The 19,382-nt window shown below is 43.5% G+C and overlaps 2 protein-coding genes across 3 annotated transcripts; one reads left to right on the top strand and one right to left on the bottom strand.

Moving 5' to 3' along the window:
• Positions 1-80: 80 nt before the first annotated feature.
• dipk1aa (divergent protein kinase domain 1Aa) lies at positions 81-8,344 on the top strand. Of its 2 annotated transcripts, none has more exons than XM_062405339.1 (6): positions 81-716; positions 5,143-5,277; positions 5,608-5,715; positions 5,817-5,993; positions 6,101-6,246; positions 6,287-8,344. In XM_062405339.1, the coding sequence occupies exons 1-6, from the start codon at positions 663-665 to the stop codon at positions 6,996-6,998; spliced, it is 1,332 nt and encodes a 443-aa protein (XP_062261323.1). In that variant the 5' UTR covers positions 81-662; the 3' UTR covers positions 6,999-8,344. The 2 variants fall into 2 exon arrangements, with proteins under 2 accessions (XP_062261323.1, XP_062261322.1); XM_062405338.1 differs by having other exon boundaries at positions 89-716; positions 6,101-6,232; positions 6,318-8,344.
• A 502-nt stretch (positions 8,345-8,846) lies between these two features.
• On the bottom strand, positions 8,847-12,328 carry rpl5a (ribosomal protein L5a). Its single transcript, XM_062405340.1, has 8 exons — positions 12,186-12,328; positions 11,749-11,818; positions 11,521-11,636; positions 11,293-11,427; positions 10,872-11,074; positions 10,162-10,339; positions 9,505-9,593; positions 8,847-9,016 (listed from the first exon to the last, which is right to left on the bottom strand). The coding sequence occupies exons 1-8, from the start codon at positions 12,186-12,188 to the stop codon at positions 8,914-8,916; spliced, it is 897 nt and encodes a 298-aa protein (XP_062261324.1). The 5' UTR covers positions 12,189-12,328; the 3' UTR covers positions 8,847-8,913.
• Positions 12,329-19,382: the final 7,054 nt, after the last annotated feature.

Genomic DNA, 19,382 nt, shown 5'->3' with positions numbered 1-19,382 from the left:
CATTTTTACTATCAAAGCTCAGTTTTTTTTTACGAATGTATGACCACCCGCCGGCGCAACGACATCATGCGTTATTGAGAGACTATTTTAATTTCGGATTAGTTGACCGGAAGTTGAGTTTTGGCGCTGAAATAACCATTTAAGTAATGGTTTTATTTTTGAAAGGCTTAGCGGAAGTGTAGTACATGCTAGCTTGTTCCAGCTCTGGTTCTTAGTTTCGCCACCACACAACATCGTGACTCAATGATAACAACGCGGCTCTCACCGGAGCGGCGATCACTTTCTCTATCACCCACAAGTGTGGTGGTGACCATTAGACTGAAAACGGTGGCATGCTTTTATCAGTGTATCAACACGTTGCGCCTGCGCCCTGAACCTACGTGTCTTTTCCCCTCCTCAGTGTGAGGTATGTTGCTCTGCTTTAAAACCAGCAGCTGCTTCACAGAGCAGATCCAGAGAAGGACATCAGACACACGGACAACACACAGCGACACACCCGCCTCCTGGATCCTCCCTCTGGGGCTGAGACCGAGTAATGTGCCGTCGAGAGCCGGATGAGTCGTCTCGGTTCGTTTCTCTTTAATGTGGAAGACGCTCTTTCTCATGCATTCTGAATGATCCCCCGCAGCCAGCTCCACGTATTGAGATGATCTATTTCTGTGATGGCGAAGGGTCTGTTTCCACGGGCCTGGGTGAAAAAGTCTTTCTATTTCCAGGTAATATCTCTGCTCTGCAAAGCGGTTTATAGATTGTATAAGTGTGTGTAGATATATTGATCGTTGTGTCAGTGTGTCGTGATGCAGTCGTGCGGTCCCGTCAGGCTGACAGCTGGCAGTGAGCATCCAGCTCCTCGGGCTGCCCTGATGGGGATTGGGGGTTTCTTTCAGAAATACCTGAGGAATGCAGCTGCTGATTAAAGATTAGCCCCAGTGCGGATCCGGAATGATTAGTGCAGATCAGGGTTCAGACCTACTACCACTGACACTGGGTCTAGAGCCTGTGATAATACATAAATACCAAGATTTACAACCCAGGTCAGGGGAGGAACCTGATTTTCTAGTTTTTCATCTCACTTCATTTTACCTTGTCTCCTCCTGACACGTCTGACTTTGGCTCCCAGTTGTGTCAGTTATCTGGGGTGGGATGATGGGGGCTGAACCCTCTGGTCTGGGTACCAGTGGCTGGCCTGCAGTAGGTACAGTACAGTACAGTAGGGAGCTTATGCAAGAGGAGCAGAATACTGGGTTGCTCTACGAGTCAACATGTTGGTGCATTACAACATAAACACAGACAGCCTATTACCAACTGTCTCAAGGAGATCGTCCGTAGGTCGGGCGTTGAAAATAGGCATCTCATAAGATAAGATAAAATACATTTATTGATCCCAAACACATGCACAATCACACGACATGCAGAGTAGGGAAATTTGTCTTCTGCTTTTGTCCCATCTGGTGAACATCCCAGGACACACAGAGCAGTGGGCAGCTATGCACAGCGCCCGGGGAGCAGGTGTTGGGGGAGTAATGTGCCTTGCTCAGGGGCACTTAGACAGTGGGGGTAGGGAGAGTGCTCTTTGGACTTTGGAACAGATCCGAGTGTCCCTATCTTTCTGCCCATAGTCCAATTGTTCTGCCACTGGTCCTGTGCTTGTTAACATATTTCTTATTGGGACATAGGTAGATTAATATGTGTTCTACGTCCTCACTGGGCACACGCAACACTTAAACCATACATAATGTTTTGTGATATTGCTACTGATGAAATTATATTAATCTATGGTATTCTATAGTCCAGCCCTACGTCCTCAATGCACTCGCATTCATACTCAGACATGTGCAGAGGGGGTTCTTTGCATAGAAAAAGGGAGACCCACATGGATCCATTTTTGGCCATGCTTGTCTGTAGTTTTTAAAGAGTGTTCTGTCAGTTCACATGCTTGCTGTTTAAGTTGAAAGGTCACTCTCGAACCAGTCAGTATCCCTTTTTGCGTTCAGTTGAAAGGTCAATACATCCATGTGATGCAAAGACCGGCTTGTACCAAATCTAAAGAGGGGTTTTGTAAAGGGGTCTGCTGGTCTATGGCAGTGGTGGGGGTATCCAGATCTGTTGCAGGACACGGGGTCTGCTTTGTGCTAAGGTCCACAGGCCCGTTCCTCATGGCAACATGACTTTTAATGGATAACTTAGCAGAGAAATACCAGAGGCTTATTTTTGAGGTTTTAGTTTTACCAAAGATATTCGGGTAAACTGCTTTTGGCCCAAAACTGCCATCCACAAATGTTTGAAACAGCTATTGTTCTGGACTGAACCTGAATATCCTCCTGACTCAAGTAGCACAAACCGCTTTAGAACACATAATGCTACTTGTGTGGAAGTAGCAGAGTTTAAAAAGCCACATGAAAGCTCAGCTGGGTTAGGTATTATGTGAATATTCCTCATGCTTTTAGAAGGCAGTTTGATCTTTGGTACCAGCATTGTAGTTCTTATGTGCTGCAGCAGTAACCCTGTCATGAGGGTTTAAGAACCTTTTCCTTCATGCGGTGTGTTCGGTCGTTGATGTCTCAGGCGCAAACAAGGAGACCCAACCTGCCGAGGACAGTCAGCTCTGTCCCTAGGAGCTCTGTGGAGGAGGTGGATGAGAACAAACTACTGACACCCTCCAGTTCCTACTTGAAACTCTGAGGGCAGCTCATTTATCCGCAGGCTCTTCCGCCGGCCGCGTGTGAAGATGTGATACTGCCGGTCTATTGTGTGCGCTGCAGTGACTGGTCCTCAGGACAGTGGATATGCGGGTTGATGCAGGGTAACTGAATCTAACTGTTGACAGCTGGTAACAAAGCACGCATGATGGATCTTGGACTATGTGCTTTGCATATTTTATTCAAATGTGAAGGGTTTAACTTCCTGCGCTACTCATCACCAGCTCCTTACTCTCAGTAACTTTCTCTCTTTGCCACTTCAGCTGTGGACAGTGTTTGCCATTCTAATTTAGGTGCGATATTTTCCATTCAACTCTTTTTTTTTGGTGCATATTAACCTCTGTTTATATGATAGTATTCAACCATTTTGGGATCAACTAAGAGGATCTCATGTGATCTTAGCTAGGACCATTGCTACATCATAGATTCCAGGAAAGAGAGATGGCTGTGAATGATCACAGGGAGTAGCTTCTCTGCATTCTTTTTTTCTCAACTTCTAATCTCGGTCATGTGTTTGCGGAAAGGCCTCATCAAAGAGGCACACATGACTCAATGTCACTTCCCCATTACGAACTGTCTCAGGTCTTGCCATATTGTCTGTGTGTCTAATGCACGTGCAGTTTCTGCGCACATTCATGCATCCCAGAGGATTTGAAAGTAGCCTGTAGTTGCTCTGCACTCCCCCGATGGCGCCTGTTCCCTCCCCGGAGGCCCCACTATCTTTTTGTTCATCTCCTCAGGACACAGAGCGTTGGAAAACATGGCAGCTCTGCAGTGGGAATGTTTTTACATCTTTTATGTGAACAAACTCAATGGAGAGGCCCTGGACCTCATCAGAGGTATTCATCATTTTCAGAGCCCAAAATCCAAAATGATGAAAGAACCTGAAATATTGATTGTAGATCAACCATCTGTGGGTGTCCTGCTATAACTGGCATGGACCTAAAACAGAAAATCTCCAGTCCTGTCTGTGAAGATCACAGTGATTTGGAAATCCTAATAGAGAAAATGAAGCGATCTTCCGTAACACACACAACATCAAATATATCTGCCATGTGAGAGTGATGTGCAGTTACGGTCCCCTGATATAAAGTCGCACACTGTCGCTGAAACAACATCGTTGACCTAAATTATTTTTCACTGCTCCACTACATCTACCAGATTTATGCTCCGCATTACAATAGTCACATAATGAATATACTGCTGAAATGGCCATTTTAATAGCTAATTGTCAACTGACAGAATATCAGCCCCAATAAAAATGGACACACTTTTTGTACTTTTTAGCTTAAATGGAAAATTCAAACACAAACACAAAATTCTGCATAATTGTTCACGATTAGCAGAAGAGGAATCCTAAAGAAATTTAGTAAACATCTGACATTTCTGTATATTCACCACCAGGTCAAATCAGCTATTGACTATTTTACTTTACTTAACTCGTGCAGCCACGCAGCCAGCATGGTTACTGGCACTTTATTTATTCAAGGACTGTCTTTACTGCTGAAATTACATTAGAATCCTTTTTAAATTCCCATAAACTTCAAATTGATTCCTGTCATAATAACAGTAAAGTTTTGCTCTCTGCAGTGCTCGCTTTATGTGTCATGTCACAAATGGAGGTGAAGTGTCTGCTGTTGTTTAGGAGCAATTTTATGTTAGGGCTGTGGTGACATTTAAAATGGGTTTATTTCTTCGCACTGTAGAGTAAACAAATAAATACTCTAATAAACAGACAGAGGTAAATCATTACCTTTTGGTTCTACATGTACTGTGTCTTTTTCTGTTATTTTCAAAAGTGTTTTCTTGTCTCTAGATTTTGTCCTTTTTTACGAGTTTGCTTTTTGTGAATCCAAGGATTTGTTATGTCACCTTGAGGAAGGTGTTTTTCAAAACGAGTGAATGTTTCTGTATTTTAGGATCACATTTCTATGTTTTGTCCGTGTAAAGAGTAGGTACTTAAAATTCCATTATCTTGCATAATGTCACAGAAACAACAGGACATGACACACAAAGAAGTCCTGTTGTTTCTGTGACATTATGCAAGATAATGGAATTTTAAATGACACAAGAATACATTCTTTTCTTTTTTTTTGCTTCAGCCTTAACCGGAAAGGCATGAAATGTCAGATCTCCCGGATCTGCACCTCTAAAACTATTTTCCACCTTAATTGGTGATTGTTGAGCATGGCAACTAATCATCCAGCATGTACGTGGTTATGGGACACCCTGTAACATAATAGGTCACCATGGCAACCCATTATGTGATCAGGGTTAGTTAGGGATTGCAAACATCTTGTTTGGATCGAGAGTCTTTTGTTGCACTCTCTGTATACCCCGGATATTCCAGTGACGTTAGTATTACCGGGAGGACACAGTAGCAGGGCGAGCACACTTCCCTTTTGGATCCATCTTTGTGTTTCTTTCTGCTCATCATTCATAGGCTCGAATCTCCTTTGTTCGAGTGAAGTACCTTTTCCTGACATGGCTGACCGTGCTGGTGGGGAGCTGGGTACTGTACGTGCAATACTCCGCCTACACAGAGGTGTGCAGAGGACACGAGTGCAAGAACGCCATTGTGAGTACTGCCTTTATTCGATCATCTCATTTATGTGTTTTAGACCAAGTCATTTCGAATGCAAAAACATTCAGATGAGGACTACGTGGACAAAGGCTGTTACTGTATTTGATCAAGTCAACTTTAGAATTGTTTGTGGTTTTAAATGACAAAATTCTTTGTTCAGGGCGTAAGCTGAGATCTTTGTGGTGACTACAATGTGATGTGATCTCTTTTATGAGACCTGGAAATGTAATATTCCAGCTTAATTCTAAATGTTACACACTCTGAAAATTATATATTGGATGATCGAGTTACAAGGAGGCACACTGCATTTTCTCTCTCTCCAAGTGTGATCAATACAGGAAGGGGATCATCGATGGCTCCGCCTGCAGCAGTCTGTGTGACAAAGAAACCCTCTACTTGGGCAGGTGTCAGTCAAAACTGCCAAACAACCAGGTAACCTCTTTAATCTGTTACACGTATAACGGAGACCCTAACCCCTGATTTAAGCATGGCTGAGTGGTTCTGACCAATTCTGACTCCTCCCTGTTGAACAGGTATACACAGGAAGCTGGGGAGACCATGACGGAATCATTCGCTGTAAGCTGGGGGAGCTTTTGCACTACGAGCTGGGCGGGGAGCCGGAGCCTCGGAGGGAGACACCCGTGTTCGACAAGCCCACTAAAGGCACGTCGGTGGAGAAGTTCAAAGAAATGGTCTTCAATCACCTCAAGGTAAACGTTGGCGTGGGTTAGAACGGTTTGGATAGAAGCAGGTCTGTGTAGCGACAGACTAAAGCCTGACATAACAAACCTCTGTCTCGTCCTTCTCCATCTCCCAGTCGAAGCTTGGAGAGCAGGCCAACCTCGCCAGCCTCGTCAGCCAGATCCTGTCTGTCGCCGATGGCAACCGAGACGGACGGGTGTCCCTGCCAGAGGCTCGCTCAACGTGGGCCCTCCTGCAGATGGACGAGGTATACAAATACATGTGATGTCATTGTGGAAACCCAATTAAACATGACGGACAGCTTCATCCGATTTCCTGCTTTGTTCTCTGAGGTGCTGCTGGGCCTGCTGCTCCAGGACCGGGGACACACTCCTCGCCTCATGGGCTACTGCGGGGACCTGTACATGACCGAGCGAGTCCCCTACGGGCCCCTGTACGGTTTGTCTCTGCCGTGGCCGCTGGTGTCCTGGGTGCCGAGCAGTTTGCAGCGCACCATAGACCAGTGGTTCACGCCTTCTTGGCCCCGTAAAGCCAAGATATCCATGGGTCTGCTGGAGCTGGTAGAGGACATCTTCCATGGCACATACGGCAGCTTCCTGATCTGCGACCTCGCCGCCGCACACTTCGGTTACACTGACCGCCACGAGATCCGTCTCACCAACACCGCCGCCGTGGTTTCTGAGGACGAGTTCAGACGCACCATGCGTGTGCTGAAGTGCGAGACAGATGCTGACTGCGTGTACGGGGTGGACTGCCGGACGTCATGCAACGTGTCGGAGAAGCGGTGCAGGGAGGAGCCCATCCAGCCCAACTTGGCGAAAGCATGCGGTGCACTTAAGGACTATATCCTGCGTGGGGCGCCGTCAGCCATGAGGGAGGACCTGGAGAGGCAGTTGTACGCCTGTATGGCCCTGAAGGGTAACGCTGGACAGATGAACATGGAGCACTCGCTAATCCTCAACAACCTGAAAGCTCTGCTGTGGAGACAGATCTCTCACACCAAGGATTCGTGACGAGGAGAAGAAATCCCTCTCGAATCAGTTCCTCACGTAGAGCTGAGTATTAAAGATGCTGTGATATAGAAGCTATACAAATTTAAAAGAGTCATTTTTACCAACTCTTAACAATATAAACTGAGTGATGGAGACTCTACCTCCCCTGACCCAGTCACAGAAGTTCGGGGCCTGGATTTACATTAGCTGAAATGAACTGAACTGAATGATAGCATGTTGCCATCACTCACACAGACACGTTATATTGTATTGTTCACAACTGTGGAATGTTTCATGAGTTAATGAGTTACTGCTGGAAAAACAGCTGAGAGACTCAATCTCTGTTTTTATCACAGATGTGTGGGTTAACTGAGAAGAGTTCATCATTTAGGAGTTTATTCTATTTGGGGAAAACAAGGATTAAGTCTGTGATTGTTGTGCAAAAGCTCCAATTTGAAGTGTACTGAAATTACACTACATTTATATACGCCCCTTAATTCTTTTCAATGTACAGGAATATGAAGAATTCATTACCGGATTTACTCTCTGATTCTGATCGGCACCAAATGTAATGGGTTTTGGGTCGTGCTAAAGCTGCTCAAAGGATTTCATGGAAATTGGTTTAGTACTTCTTACGTAACAAACAAATGCAAATGTCAAATTAAAAGCTGAGATTTTCGAGGGAATTGAACAAATAAGTTAATAAATGGATCCAGTGACAAAGATCACTGACGCTGTTCAGGGGGGCTCTTCTGGTAGTTGTCACTCATCTGTATGATGAAGTGTTGGCAGCTGATTAGCTTCAATGTGATGGTATTCATGTGTCAGTACTGCACAGGGTTCATACTGTGCCTCAGTGTACCTCATCATACTTCAAGTTTTGCACCTGTAAGTGAATCATCAATGCTTCATCAACGACACAGAGAAAATAATGTATTTAATTTGGTCTGTGAATGTTATCCACTTGTACTTTTCACTGAAATCAGCATTTGTGGTAATTGTACTGTGTCACCTTGTTTATTGGGGGATTTCATCGGTCACAGTGCCAGAGGTCATGCTGAAGTCGCTCTGATGAATGTTTACCGCTGGTGACCATGGAGAAGTTCAACCACACATTTCAATGAAACATAAAAAAAAAAAAATCTCTATTTTCCATGGTCCCCTCCCGAAAGGACAGTGACCATGTTGACAGCCTGACTTATATCATGCATCGTTACCAATGCACCTGAGAACAGACATGACCTGTAAAGCACGTCAAGCTTGAGGTCAGTGTTGCTGTTTGGAAATTGTAAAAAAAACAAAACAAACATGTTTACTTGTTGAAGAAACCAGCATGATTTTGCACAATTAAACGACATACCACTTCACTGTAATGTGTCAAGCATGTCTCAATCTTTTACGATTTGCCACTTATTAAATACTGGGTATCGGAGGTTATCACTTTTAGTTTGCTACAACCATGACTATCACAAGTAAAAAACTAGTAGAGGGCATAAACCTATAAAGGCCCAATAGGCACTTTATGAAGTCATATTATAATTTCACTAAATTTACACAAGTCAGATTTTTTTAATTTAGATCTTGATTTATTCTGTGAAATTAAAGAAATGGAAATCTCAACTCTTCAATAACCTTAAAGTGAAAGAAAACTGGAGCTTCCCCATTTCAGATATGCACCAAAATGAAATACCTTCCACATCCTTCCAGCAAGTTGCATAGTGAGCATCGGTCCATTGATTTCTGCCTAATCCTGCTAATAAACGCAGATTAAGGTTTTTACAAGATCCTGCTGACTATGAAGCAAATGCACGTAGATGGAAACATCACCCCCTTGGTGGAGGTAAAAATGGACTGAGCCAGACACAAGCATGAGTTTGAAATAAATTTATTTGTCTGTGAAGTGTGTGTTGTTGGCGCAGGGCCCTTCGCCGGGCCTCTAACCGTCCCCTTCTTCTTGCTGTTGTGCTCGTAAGAAGCTGGCCTTTTTCTGGGCGACGCGGTCCTTCCTCTGTGCCAGAGATAACTTGGCGCGATTCCACCTGCCCCGGAAAAAGAGACAATAAAGACTCTATTAACATTCAGCACACTCATGGAAAGAAAAGTTTGTCTTCTCAGCTTTGGGAGGTTCCCAGTATTTTTTCAGTACTTCAAGATGGAGCGGAAGCTAAATTGAGGACGTTTATTTCCCCTGTCCGAATAATGTGACGTGGGTATGTTAAGGTTTTATATTGTCACAATGGGCCTGTTCACAGCCATTTTGACCTGTTACAGCAGGAAAGGCACATAAAAATAATTCAATCTATGACTTCCTTTTTCAGTTTCACAGTTCCGACGTTCATGCTGGCCAACAGTCACAGTAGCACATGTTCGGTTCCTGGACTTGTTTAAATGTCTGGTGTGATAAGATTTTTTAAATAATATAAACTATGAAAAATATAATATTAATATAAAAATATAAAGTTTTTTTCCCTCAGGTGTGTACCAGCACTCGGTAAGAGAAGTAAAAGTATGGAAATCAGGAACTCACCTCTTCTTTTTGACGTCTTTTTTGGGTTTCTGCTCGTGAACGGGGTTCGATCTGATGGTGGCGTGTGCTTTTTTGTACATTTCTTCTACCTGAAAAGAACAAAACCAGACAAACAGGTGTGTATTTTGTTGTGGTTTATGTTTATGCACTTTACTGCATACACTGATTTGTCTTGCTTCTCTCAGCCCCGTCTTGAAAGGACAGTAAACATCAGCTAATGCAAATGAAGGACCAACTACATTTTGCTCAGTGTGTTTTGTATCATCATCAAGAAGCAGAAAACAAACAGCAGCCATAAGACGGATCAGTTCGGCTGCCTGGAGGACAGGCGTTAAACTGCAATATTTTGCTCAGATAAATACTTTATTATTCAATGGTACATCCTGATGGCCATGCTGACAATATGAGACTGGACACGACTGATTGTGATCAGGTTGATGAGGGAACTTACGTTAAACGGTTAGTTTTATGATCAACTACTTCAAATTTCCTACACCAGATACTTCAGCATAATTTAAGGAATATAAATATAATGTAAAATATAAATTTAGGTTTAAGCTATCTGCCCAAAGAGTTGGACATTTCACCAGTAACCAAAGTCACAGACGCTTTAACGCATCTCATACGTGTCCTGTTTTCATGCCGTTAAAATCTTACCGTTTCTGACGTGACTCCATTTTTGATGAAGCGAGAGAACTGTTTCTTGTAGGCGTCCTCGTCCTCCTCCATCAGGTACGCCATGTAATCGGCCACGTTCATGCCCATGATGTGTTTACGGTGCACCTCTGCGTTGAACTCTTTGCTTTCTGTGTCATAACCGGGGAAGCGTTTCACACTAGAAACCACCAAGAGCAGAGATCACAACACTGTCAGACAACCCAGCATCTCCAAACACTCTGATTAAATATATTCCCCCATTTCGGTTTCTTTTAAATTGTAATTCTGTCAATGTTTTCTTAAGACCTTCAGTGTTATTGAAACAAAGTTCAGTTTTCTATAGAGCTCTGCTACATATTTACAATTCAATAAAACCAATAATGTCTGCTTGGGTTCCTCTTGCTTCTCTCAGCCCCGTCTTGAAAGGACAGTAAACATCAGCTAATGCAAATGAAGGACCAACTACATTTTGCTCAGTGGGATTTGTATCATCATCAAGAAGCAGAATAGAACCAGCAGCTATAAGACAGATCCGTTTGGCTGCCTGGATAACAGTTGCCGATCTGTCACAAGCATCATGATCAGGGTTACATGAGCAACAGTGTTAAATAGTTGACTAATAACCGAGATTGTTTGTAAATTGCTAACTTGTGCGCTTGTTTGAAAACTGCATAGACAACACACAATCTCCATTCTCTTATCAGGCTCACCTGTGAGGAATGGCCAGCCCTCCGTCGACTGCCCCCTTCAACGCCCCGAAGACCTTGTTTCCCGTGGTGGTTCTGGCCAGGCCTGCGTCCAGGTAACAGGTGAAGGCCCCCGGCTGGCCGTCCACACTCTCTACGTTGAACTCGTCTCCCGTCACCTCCACCTGGCCCTCGTACACCTGGTCCATGCCGAACTTATGCAGCAGCTGAAAAAAGATGGTATACAAACAACAATTGTGAGAAAGACACTTCACACACCAACACGCTTCACCAATCCTGTGTGCTGGTTTTTACAATACAGTGATTTAATTGATCTGACAAAGGGGACTTCTGGGAAATTGCAACTTCAGCACACATCTCAAAACACGTGTTGTCTCTGCTGACACCTGCAGCTCACTGTGTGCAAGAGAGTGTGTGTTCTTACCCTGCGGGCCAGGAGCAGCCCTGTGCAGTAGGCTGCAGCGTAGTTAGTGAGGCCTACAGTGATGCCATATTTGGGCAGTTCATGGGAGTAGGCCGCACACACAATCTGGTCTCCTTCAATCTTTGCATAGGCGATCTGGACAGGAAAAGGAGTTTTGTTTTAAATCTGGTCATTTAAATGTTCCGATAACAATTTAGTGAGTTTGACTTGAGTCCTGCAGCCACTGACCTGGCAGCAGATGTCCCTGTTGGAAAACCGGACGATCATGCGGTACTTTGGCGTGTTGTACTTGTTCTTGTCCTGCACCACCAGGCGCTTGCGAGCGTAAAAGTCGGTTTTTCCCTCTGACAAAAACAACAAGAATCAAAAAAGGAACTATTAATGGAGATTAATAAGCGCTTGACTCAATGGCGTACGCTCGGTGCGGATCATGTAGCGCTGACTGGCAGTAATTACCTCTCCTCCTCCTGAACTTCACTTCATACCTCTTGAAGTAGGACTTGTTCTTCACCACTTTGACGAAACCCTGAGGAGAAGAGGCAGCGTGTTAGCATGCTAGCTAGCATGGATAGAAAAATGTGGGGAACCACACAGGCAACACAACATGGCCACATCTGTAGCAGACCTCCGTGTGGACGTTGTCCCCCAGAGGGAAGTTTGTTTGTCTGCAAAAGCTCAGTGTTTGAGCTCCAGCATGGCAGGAGCTCAGCTGAGGTTTCATCCGCCATGAAGTGCCACGCTGGAGCTCAACACTTCACCGGCCCGGACAAACATCGTCAAACATCTGAGCCTGGAACCGCTGGAAACACCTAACCGCCGCCCCACACGCATTTAAACACCCAGACCAACCGCTCTGAGTTTATATATAAAGTCAAAGTGTCCTATTTACGCACCATTTTGTGTTGCTTGTCGTCTTCTTCCTCCTCAGCTCAGCCTCTATCTTCGGGCTGCGGAAGTCTGACGTTTCTAGTCTTCCGCAGTCCAAGTTCTCGCTAGGAGCCGGCAGCGCCCCCTGCTGCCCCGGAAGTCAGCAGCATTCGTGGCCTACAGGGGGCAGTAGCCACACAGACAGCAGGAGCTCACTGCCCTTCTCCAACACTGATTCAGTTAGGTTTCTTCTCTCTGATGAAGGTTATGACTAAATGATTTGAAACAAACACACAGTGGGATTTAGTGTTTTATTTATTGTGTCCTGTAAAAAACAATAACAATAAAAGTCCTGAAAAAGCTTTTGAAATTAAATCTAAAAGGAACAGTCAAGGACTATTATTATATATCCTCTGTAGGGGGGCAGCAGTCTGATTTAAGGGATCTACTGGGAACATACTGTTGGAATAAGCTTATAAATAAATAGAAGTAATATGACATTTGTATCAATAATGAATAGAAGTCACCACTCAGGATTCCGGGACATGTCATATCAATAATTGTGAAATAAGAATAAGTGAGGCCTGCTGACGTTCAGTGACAGTTGGTGAAGTTACTTTTCTTGGTGTTACAGTAGCAAGCTACTCAGGAAAATGACGATGTTTTGGACTGGAACAAAAATATATGGTGAAATCTCCTAGGCTTTGATTTTTCATCCAGGCTGAGGTCACAATATTCGATTACTAAATCTGAAACTCAACTGAATTTTTGCTGAGCTGGCTGTCCAATAGCATTTATCTCACATTTATACTTTGCTCAGAGTTCATTCACTAGAACCTTGTCCTTGTCACTCTGTACGCTCGAAAAACTTGATAATGTAAATGTCAAATATTTTCATTTTGCTGTTTGAATAAATGGTAAAGTATAATATAATACAGATTATGTTTTGACAAAACTTTTTCTGAGATATAATCCAACATTTACTTTATCTCATACAGAACAACCCCTTCGAGACTGCCGTGCATTATGTCCAAAGAAAGATTGTGGCAAATATTAAAGAACTGAAAGCTATTGAGACTTGAATTTTGCTTCAAAGCAAACAAGAATAACTTGATCTGATTGCAACTCATTGCAATGTATTTCAAGAAGGTTATCTTGGGGTCATCCTCACTGTTCACCTTCTTGGCATCATCTTTTTCCATCAAACACAAACGACAGAACGTCCACTAAATGACTCTGTAAAACCCAGAACTGCATTTATGCCCAAGTTGTCACAAAGGGCCAATGTTTTTCAGTTTAGAAAGTTGAATCAAGGCCAAGACTCTCCAGTGTTTTGATGTCATTGACTAGAGGCTGCAGATCAGGAGAAAATAAATGTTTTGCAACATCTTCAGTATGAAGCAGTGCACCCAGTTGAATGTTCATCTCAGCAGAGTTACATTTTGGTGATGGATTTCTGAGGACGAATAAAAAGCACCTACTTTGTGAACACCTCGTTTCGAACCCAGTGGCTTGGTAGTTACCAAGTCATCATAGCAGGTCTGAATGGATGCATCTTAAAATAACGTTCATCAAAAATAAATTGATATCAGACGGTTTTCATTGCCAAGCTTCCCCCAGAATCTGTGCCTCATATAAAATCAAGCCCCTAACATAATTTCAACTGGCTTCCCATACCCCAGTTTCTCAGGTAAATATTTCATTGTTTTAGTTTCAGTATTAAAGCTGAAAAATTGATTTTCAAAATTCTCAAGAGTCTCTTCTACTGTAGATCAGACATCTTCAGGCACAGCAGACAGTAACTTATGTCTCACTTTGGAGCGCTGTCCAGAAGCAAGTTCTTCCAAATCACTAACATTCGGGGAGAAACGAGGCAATTTGCCATACCACTTCCTTGGCGTTGAGCAATAATTGAAGCGGAAATATTTTCTTTGCAAGGCACCTTACTCCCCATACATCTGCTCCCCGAGCGCCGTACATGGTCGCTCACTGCTCTGTGTGTCCTGCACCAGATGGGTCAAAAGCAGAGATTACATTTCCCTACCTGCATGAGTGTGCCTTTGCATGTCTGTGCATGTGTTTGGGACTAATACATGCATCTTAATCTTAAGTGGTTTTTGAAACCTGAATATGTGGAAAACTAATGCCTACAACCATCTTTTCAACAAATGAACTTGAACCTGGTGCTAGGATAGAAATTGTGATCAATTCTTAAATGGGTAATCAATGATCAGCAAGCCACATCAACGGCCTGACAGATGAAACACTCCTACAGAGTACAGAGCTGAAGTCTTGAACATGTCTACCACAGAGGCTTCTTAGTCAGGGTACCAGGGAGCTGCTAATGACGTTATAAAGTATGAATCATATCTACAAACAAAATTGTAAAGGTCGATGACCAGTCTGAAGCCGTTTCCACACATATGCGCAGTGCAGGGACTTTACCCGGTTGAGCTTCATGTGTGAACACTTCGGCCGCACATACTTCAAACTGACTTTACCCAGTCAGCTGGATGCTGATCTGTATTATCTTAAATAGTTTCTTTCCTAAACTATTTTGTCACAGTAGTCAGACGGGGACGTAAACGGGTCTCACAGTGACAATATATGTTAAAATGACAAATCCAGGGTATTTATTACCACACTACCGATATTGCTGTATATATTTACCATATATGGCGTTGCATGGCATGGTACAGCACGACACTACTGTTGACTATACTACACTAAATGGCACAGCACAGCTTGGAATGGTGTGGGCTGCAGTGTGGGGTAGAACAGCAAGGCCTACCATGGCACGGCACAGAACAGTATGTATGGCAAGGCACTGTATGGGGCATGTCCTGGTATATGACAAGGTATGAAACTGCACAGCATGGCATGGTATGGTGAGGAGTGGTGTATAATGGCATGGCAGTGTTGGGCCATGGGTGACTTTGATGAGACCAGATAGTTAATCAGGAGACTAACTCTAACTTACCCTATCAACAGCCACTGAAGAAAACAGGAAGCTGGATCTTCTGCTTTTCTGCTCGAGTGTGACAGATAATAATCCCTCGCTGTCACTCTCGGTGCAGATGTTCTCTACATTAGATAAGGAAAGTCAAAGTCACTCTTGGGGACAGCTTTTCTTTCTCGCCCGCACTCTCGAGCTGTTGTTTCTGCAGAACTGATTTCACAACGAAGAGCTGTCCAGTCATCCCTCTGCAGCCGTGGTCAGCAGTTCATCAGGGTGCGCACTGGGAGTGGAGGGTGTGACGGGCTGCAGGAGTTACACTTATAATCAATACGGTCACTTCCTGATCTCACTACGTCTCTGAGTTGTCTCACAGAAAAATCTGCAAGGACGTCCACCTGCGAGAGCTCGGCTTCACCCTAAAAGTGACAAAATAGAACATAGAGAAGAGAGAAACAGTGAGAAAACAACAGAGTGGAAATGACTTGCAGAAAGTCACACATCAACATATGTGTTCGAGGCTCACCACAGATAAGAAGACTATTCACACGTGACACTATTCTGACTAAATGCTTATTGCCTTTAGTTTCATTCGATCAGGACAATGTGAAGATTACGATTTTTTTACCCCTCCGCCAAAAATCTGCATGTCACCATCTTTAAGAAAGTGATAAATAATTCCGGGGTCTGCCCTTTGTCTGGATTTGCGCCAAAATATGTAACTGTAAAGTGGCTGAAAAGAGCTCACCCTGTTCGCAACCACAATAAAATCTGCTGGATCCGGATTTTTTATGATAACCTCACAGCACCTTTAAAAACAGGGTTAAAGGAGTGCCAGGACAGACAAAGCAGACTCAAGATACTACTCATGCTCTCCCATTATTAAAACGGTGCATGTATAAGAGCAATACGAGGACAGCATCACATAAAAGAAGTAAATACGAATTAAAAGAATAGTAACAATGAAAAGAATCAGACGACATTAAGTAAGTGAAAAGAATAAAAGCAATAAAACGTAAAAAGATGAAACTTGAACATCACATACAGACAAATCTGTAAAAATGGGTTTTAAGAAGTCATTTGAAAGTAGTCACTGATCCTGTGAGCGGTATCTCCCCAGGCCGGTCATCCCCAAAACAATTACCTTCAGACTTAAGGGAGGCTGTGAGGTTCAAATAGGGTCAACATTTCTGTTGTGTAGTTTGGAATGAGGCACCTTTTAAAAGTGACTGGTAGAATGTTAAAATCAATTCTAAACCAAAGAGAGAGCCACTGGTAAAAAGATTGGGGGGGATACGTTGTTGTCTAATTAAAACCAGTAAGAGAATAGGAGGCGAGATAGTGACTCTTGGTTCAGAGAGGAAGGAGCAAGAGTTGGACAAGTAATGTCATCTGCACCTAATTGTATACAGTCCTTTATATCAGTTCCCTAAATACATCAGATTAGATCTAGTTTCATGCATTACTCCCTGAGCCACTGGTGAAAATGACTAATAATCCTGATCAACACCAAAATGTAATGGTTTCTCTCTTGGCCCATGTCTCATCTTTCACAGAATTTTGTAGGAATCTGTTCAGTTGTTTATGTGCTGACAAAGTAACACCCAAACGGACAGAGGTGAAAACATAATCAGTGTATACACATAATCAATTCAGAATCCAAAATCGGATGCTGAAACAGGTTCAAACTTGATTTGGATGATTCATTTGTCCAACTTGTGTGTGCTGGTCCAACCCAAAACTGAATTGTTTCTTTCATGACCCATGTCCCATCCATACACTGAGTTTGATGAAAGCCCGCTCTTTAGCTTTTGCGTAATCCTGCTAACAAACTAACAAATGGACAGGGTTGAAACCACAATTGGCCACATGCACACGCTACATCAGCTGGTTAACACTTCAGAGTAAGAAAACAATGTGGATACCAAGTATTGTTACAGCTTTTGGTCTTGGGTGACACAAAGCACGTATCACACCCCTAGAACTCAGCAAAATCAGTTCTGCTGAAACTAAATTGAGTTCTGCTAACTTTAACACCAGACAGAATATATTTCAGGCGCAGCAGAGATGGTGCGAGATGACGTTTCGGTGTGAAAGGCCAGCCCGTGTTTTTCGCCACCCTCCCATGTGAGAGTGGGTTTTACACCCTGAAACAGACAAGAGTGTTGTTTTCTGTGTGACAGATATGTGAACGAACCGAAGCACCTACGATTTCCCAGCATCGGCTTCACGAAAAGCAAGAACATGATTTCACAGGAAAACTAAAAAGAAAGTATCAAGTGCATTTCACCGGTGTACAGACAAAAGTAATTAAAAAACGTCACAGGAAATAAATAAATGCACAGAGCAAACATGATCCGAGGGCTTATTTAGAACTCTGACCTCTGACCTTTCAAACGGCTCTCTGCACAGCGACACAATGACCAGGAAGCTCTGAGCAGGTTTCTTCACATCCACACTCCAACGTCCCCGATGAGCTTCTAAGTATTTGGGGGGAAATTTACAACCAGAAACGGGCTGGTTGCAAACAGGCCGGGGGGGGGGGGGGGGGGGGGATCATAGTGATGGATGAGGGAGATGATTTGTGGAGTGTTTACTGCATAAATCCACACAACCTGCAGTTGGTGTTCAGGGTTTCTTCTCTCTGCTTCTTCTATCGTAGCCAAGCTGAACCTGGATCAAAGTTTTGGGATCCTGCAGCTCCAAACAGAGTCTAATCAGGTGAATCAACATAAATCTGTTTTTTCCGGAAGAAGAGACACAAACACGAATTTTGGAGCGAAGTAAGCGAGAAAAACAAGATGCTTGCCGACATTCTGAGCGACAGAAGAAGTCTACTTGCGGTCAGCAGCGTCCAGTAAATCATTCATTGTGTTCGCACTCGGTCCCTATCTGGTGGCTGCAGTTGGGGCCAGCTGAGAGCCCGATTACATTCGCCCCACCACTCCCATGATGGTGGGGGTGGTGGGGGGGGAAACGACTAAAATCAGATTGCAGCAGTAAGTAAAAAAAGGGACAGAGGTGGTTTAAGAGAGAGGGCTGTTGCACTGTGGTTGCAGTTCCTGGGCCAGAGGAACCTGTGAGGGGATGAGATAGCGTCATGTGGTTTTCATTGAGATGCCACCGCAGAGCGGGGCTGCAGAGGTGAGCGCTCACGCTCAGCGTCTGGGACCCAAACAAGGGAAAGTCAGTTTAGCCACAACCAGCTATAATGGCATTAAATCATCGCTCGGAGTCCATCGAATGAAATCATTCTTCCATGATTAAGATCTGCAAGAAAAGTCAAGTGAATGACTTTAAACACTTGAAATGTTTTATTTTTATTTTTCACTCAAGAAGAAAATGTCTTTTATATTCACTTGGCAACACTTTGACTTAAAGTGAGACTGTGTAACTTCAGAAATACTTTTAATATTTTTTTCCTTTTTTTGACATCCAGGTCTTATAATCAATCATTAACATCAAGTTTGGCTCTTTTGCTCTTTCATTTTCAGATTTTGGATTCTCACTTGAATATGGGAGTAACTAATGCTTTGTTAGAGGATTGTGCTCTAACAAAGCATTAGTTACTCCCATATTCAAGTGAGAATCAAAGTCAGGCTAATGTTAGTTTGTGCTAGCAAACTTTACTTTTGAGGTAGAAGGCCACATTGATGCCATGGTTTTTCTTTCACTGTGCTACTGCATTTCTCATTCTGTAGTAATTGTTACATTTTACTGCACTTCATTCCGTCCTGGTGGAGGGATCTCTCACTTGCAACTCTCTCTGAGGTTTCTACATGTTCAATCCCAGTTTAAGGGTTTAATCCCCCTTGTTGAGATTTAAGGGCAGAGGATGTATCTTGTTAAGCTCTGTAGTAACGTCGAACCTCAAGACTTTTGACCCAGACAAAATAGATGTGAAATTGCCCACTTCAGCAAATGTGAAGCAAGTCTCCCAAAACAAAAGTTCCCCTTAATTTGGCAAACATGAGGGGCTCTAGGCAAGATGGGATCTAGGTGTGAACCTAGAGTGGCCCATGTGGTAAATGGTGAGTATGGCACAAAAGTAGTTTGGGTCACCTTTAGCACCTAGGGTTGACATGTGGTATTCATCTGGCTTACTTGAGGCTCATCTAACAAACAAGAGCGGGAAGCAAAAGTGCCATCATTCTGCAAAGCATGGGGCCCGGATGTGGGCCACATCTGGGCCAAAACTACTTTGCTTTGTGGGAATGAGGCAAATAGAGATTTGTAAATGTGTGCTACACCAAAAACTTTGATTGAT

This window comes from Platichthys flesus, chromosome 14 (assembly GCF_949316205.1).
Source record: "Platichthys flesus chromosome 14, fPlaFle2.1, whole genome shotgun sequence".
Classification (NCBI taxonomy): domain Eukaryota; kingdom Metazoa; phylum Chordata; class Actinopteri; order Pleuronectiformes; family Pleuronectidae; genus Platichthys; species Platichthys flesus.
Note: the sequence above shows the minus strand (reverse complement) of the source record. Positions and strands in the feature narration are given on the sequence as shown.

What these genes read in the sequence shown, in the direction of transcription:
- dipk1aa (XM_062405339.1), top strand. Translation starts at nt 663, where the DNA reads ATGGCGAAGGGTCTGTTTCCACGGGCCTGGGTGAAAAAGTCTTTCTAT. An exon ending in AAAAGTCTTTCTATTTCCAG is followed by an intron (nt 717 to 5,142) that starts GTAATATCTCTG and finishes CATCATTCATAG; the next exon opens with GCTCGAATCTCCTTTGTTCG. An exon ending in TGGTCTTCAATCACCTCAAG is followed by an intron (nt 5,994 to 6,100) that starts GTAAACGTTGGC and finishes TCCATCTCCCAG; the next exon opens with TCGAAGCTTGGAGAGCAGGC.
- rpl5a (XM_062405340.1), bottom strand. An exon ending in GGGCTGGCCATTCCTCACAG is followed by an intron (nt 10,340 to 10,871) that starts GTGAGCCTGATA and finishes GGTGGTTTCTAG; the next exon opens with TGTGAAACGCTTCCCCGGTT. An exon ending in ATGGAGTCACGTCAGAAACG is followed by an intron (nt 9,594 to 10,161) that starts GTAAGATTTTAA and finishes TGTTCTTTTCAG; the next exon opens with GTAGAAGAAATGTACAAAAA.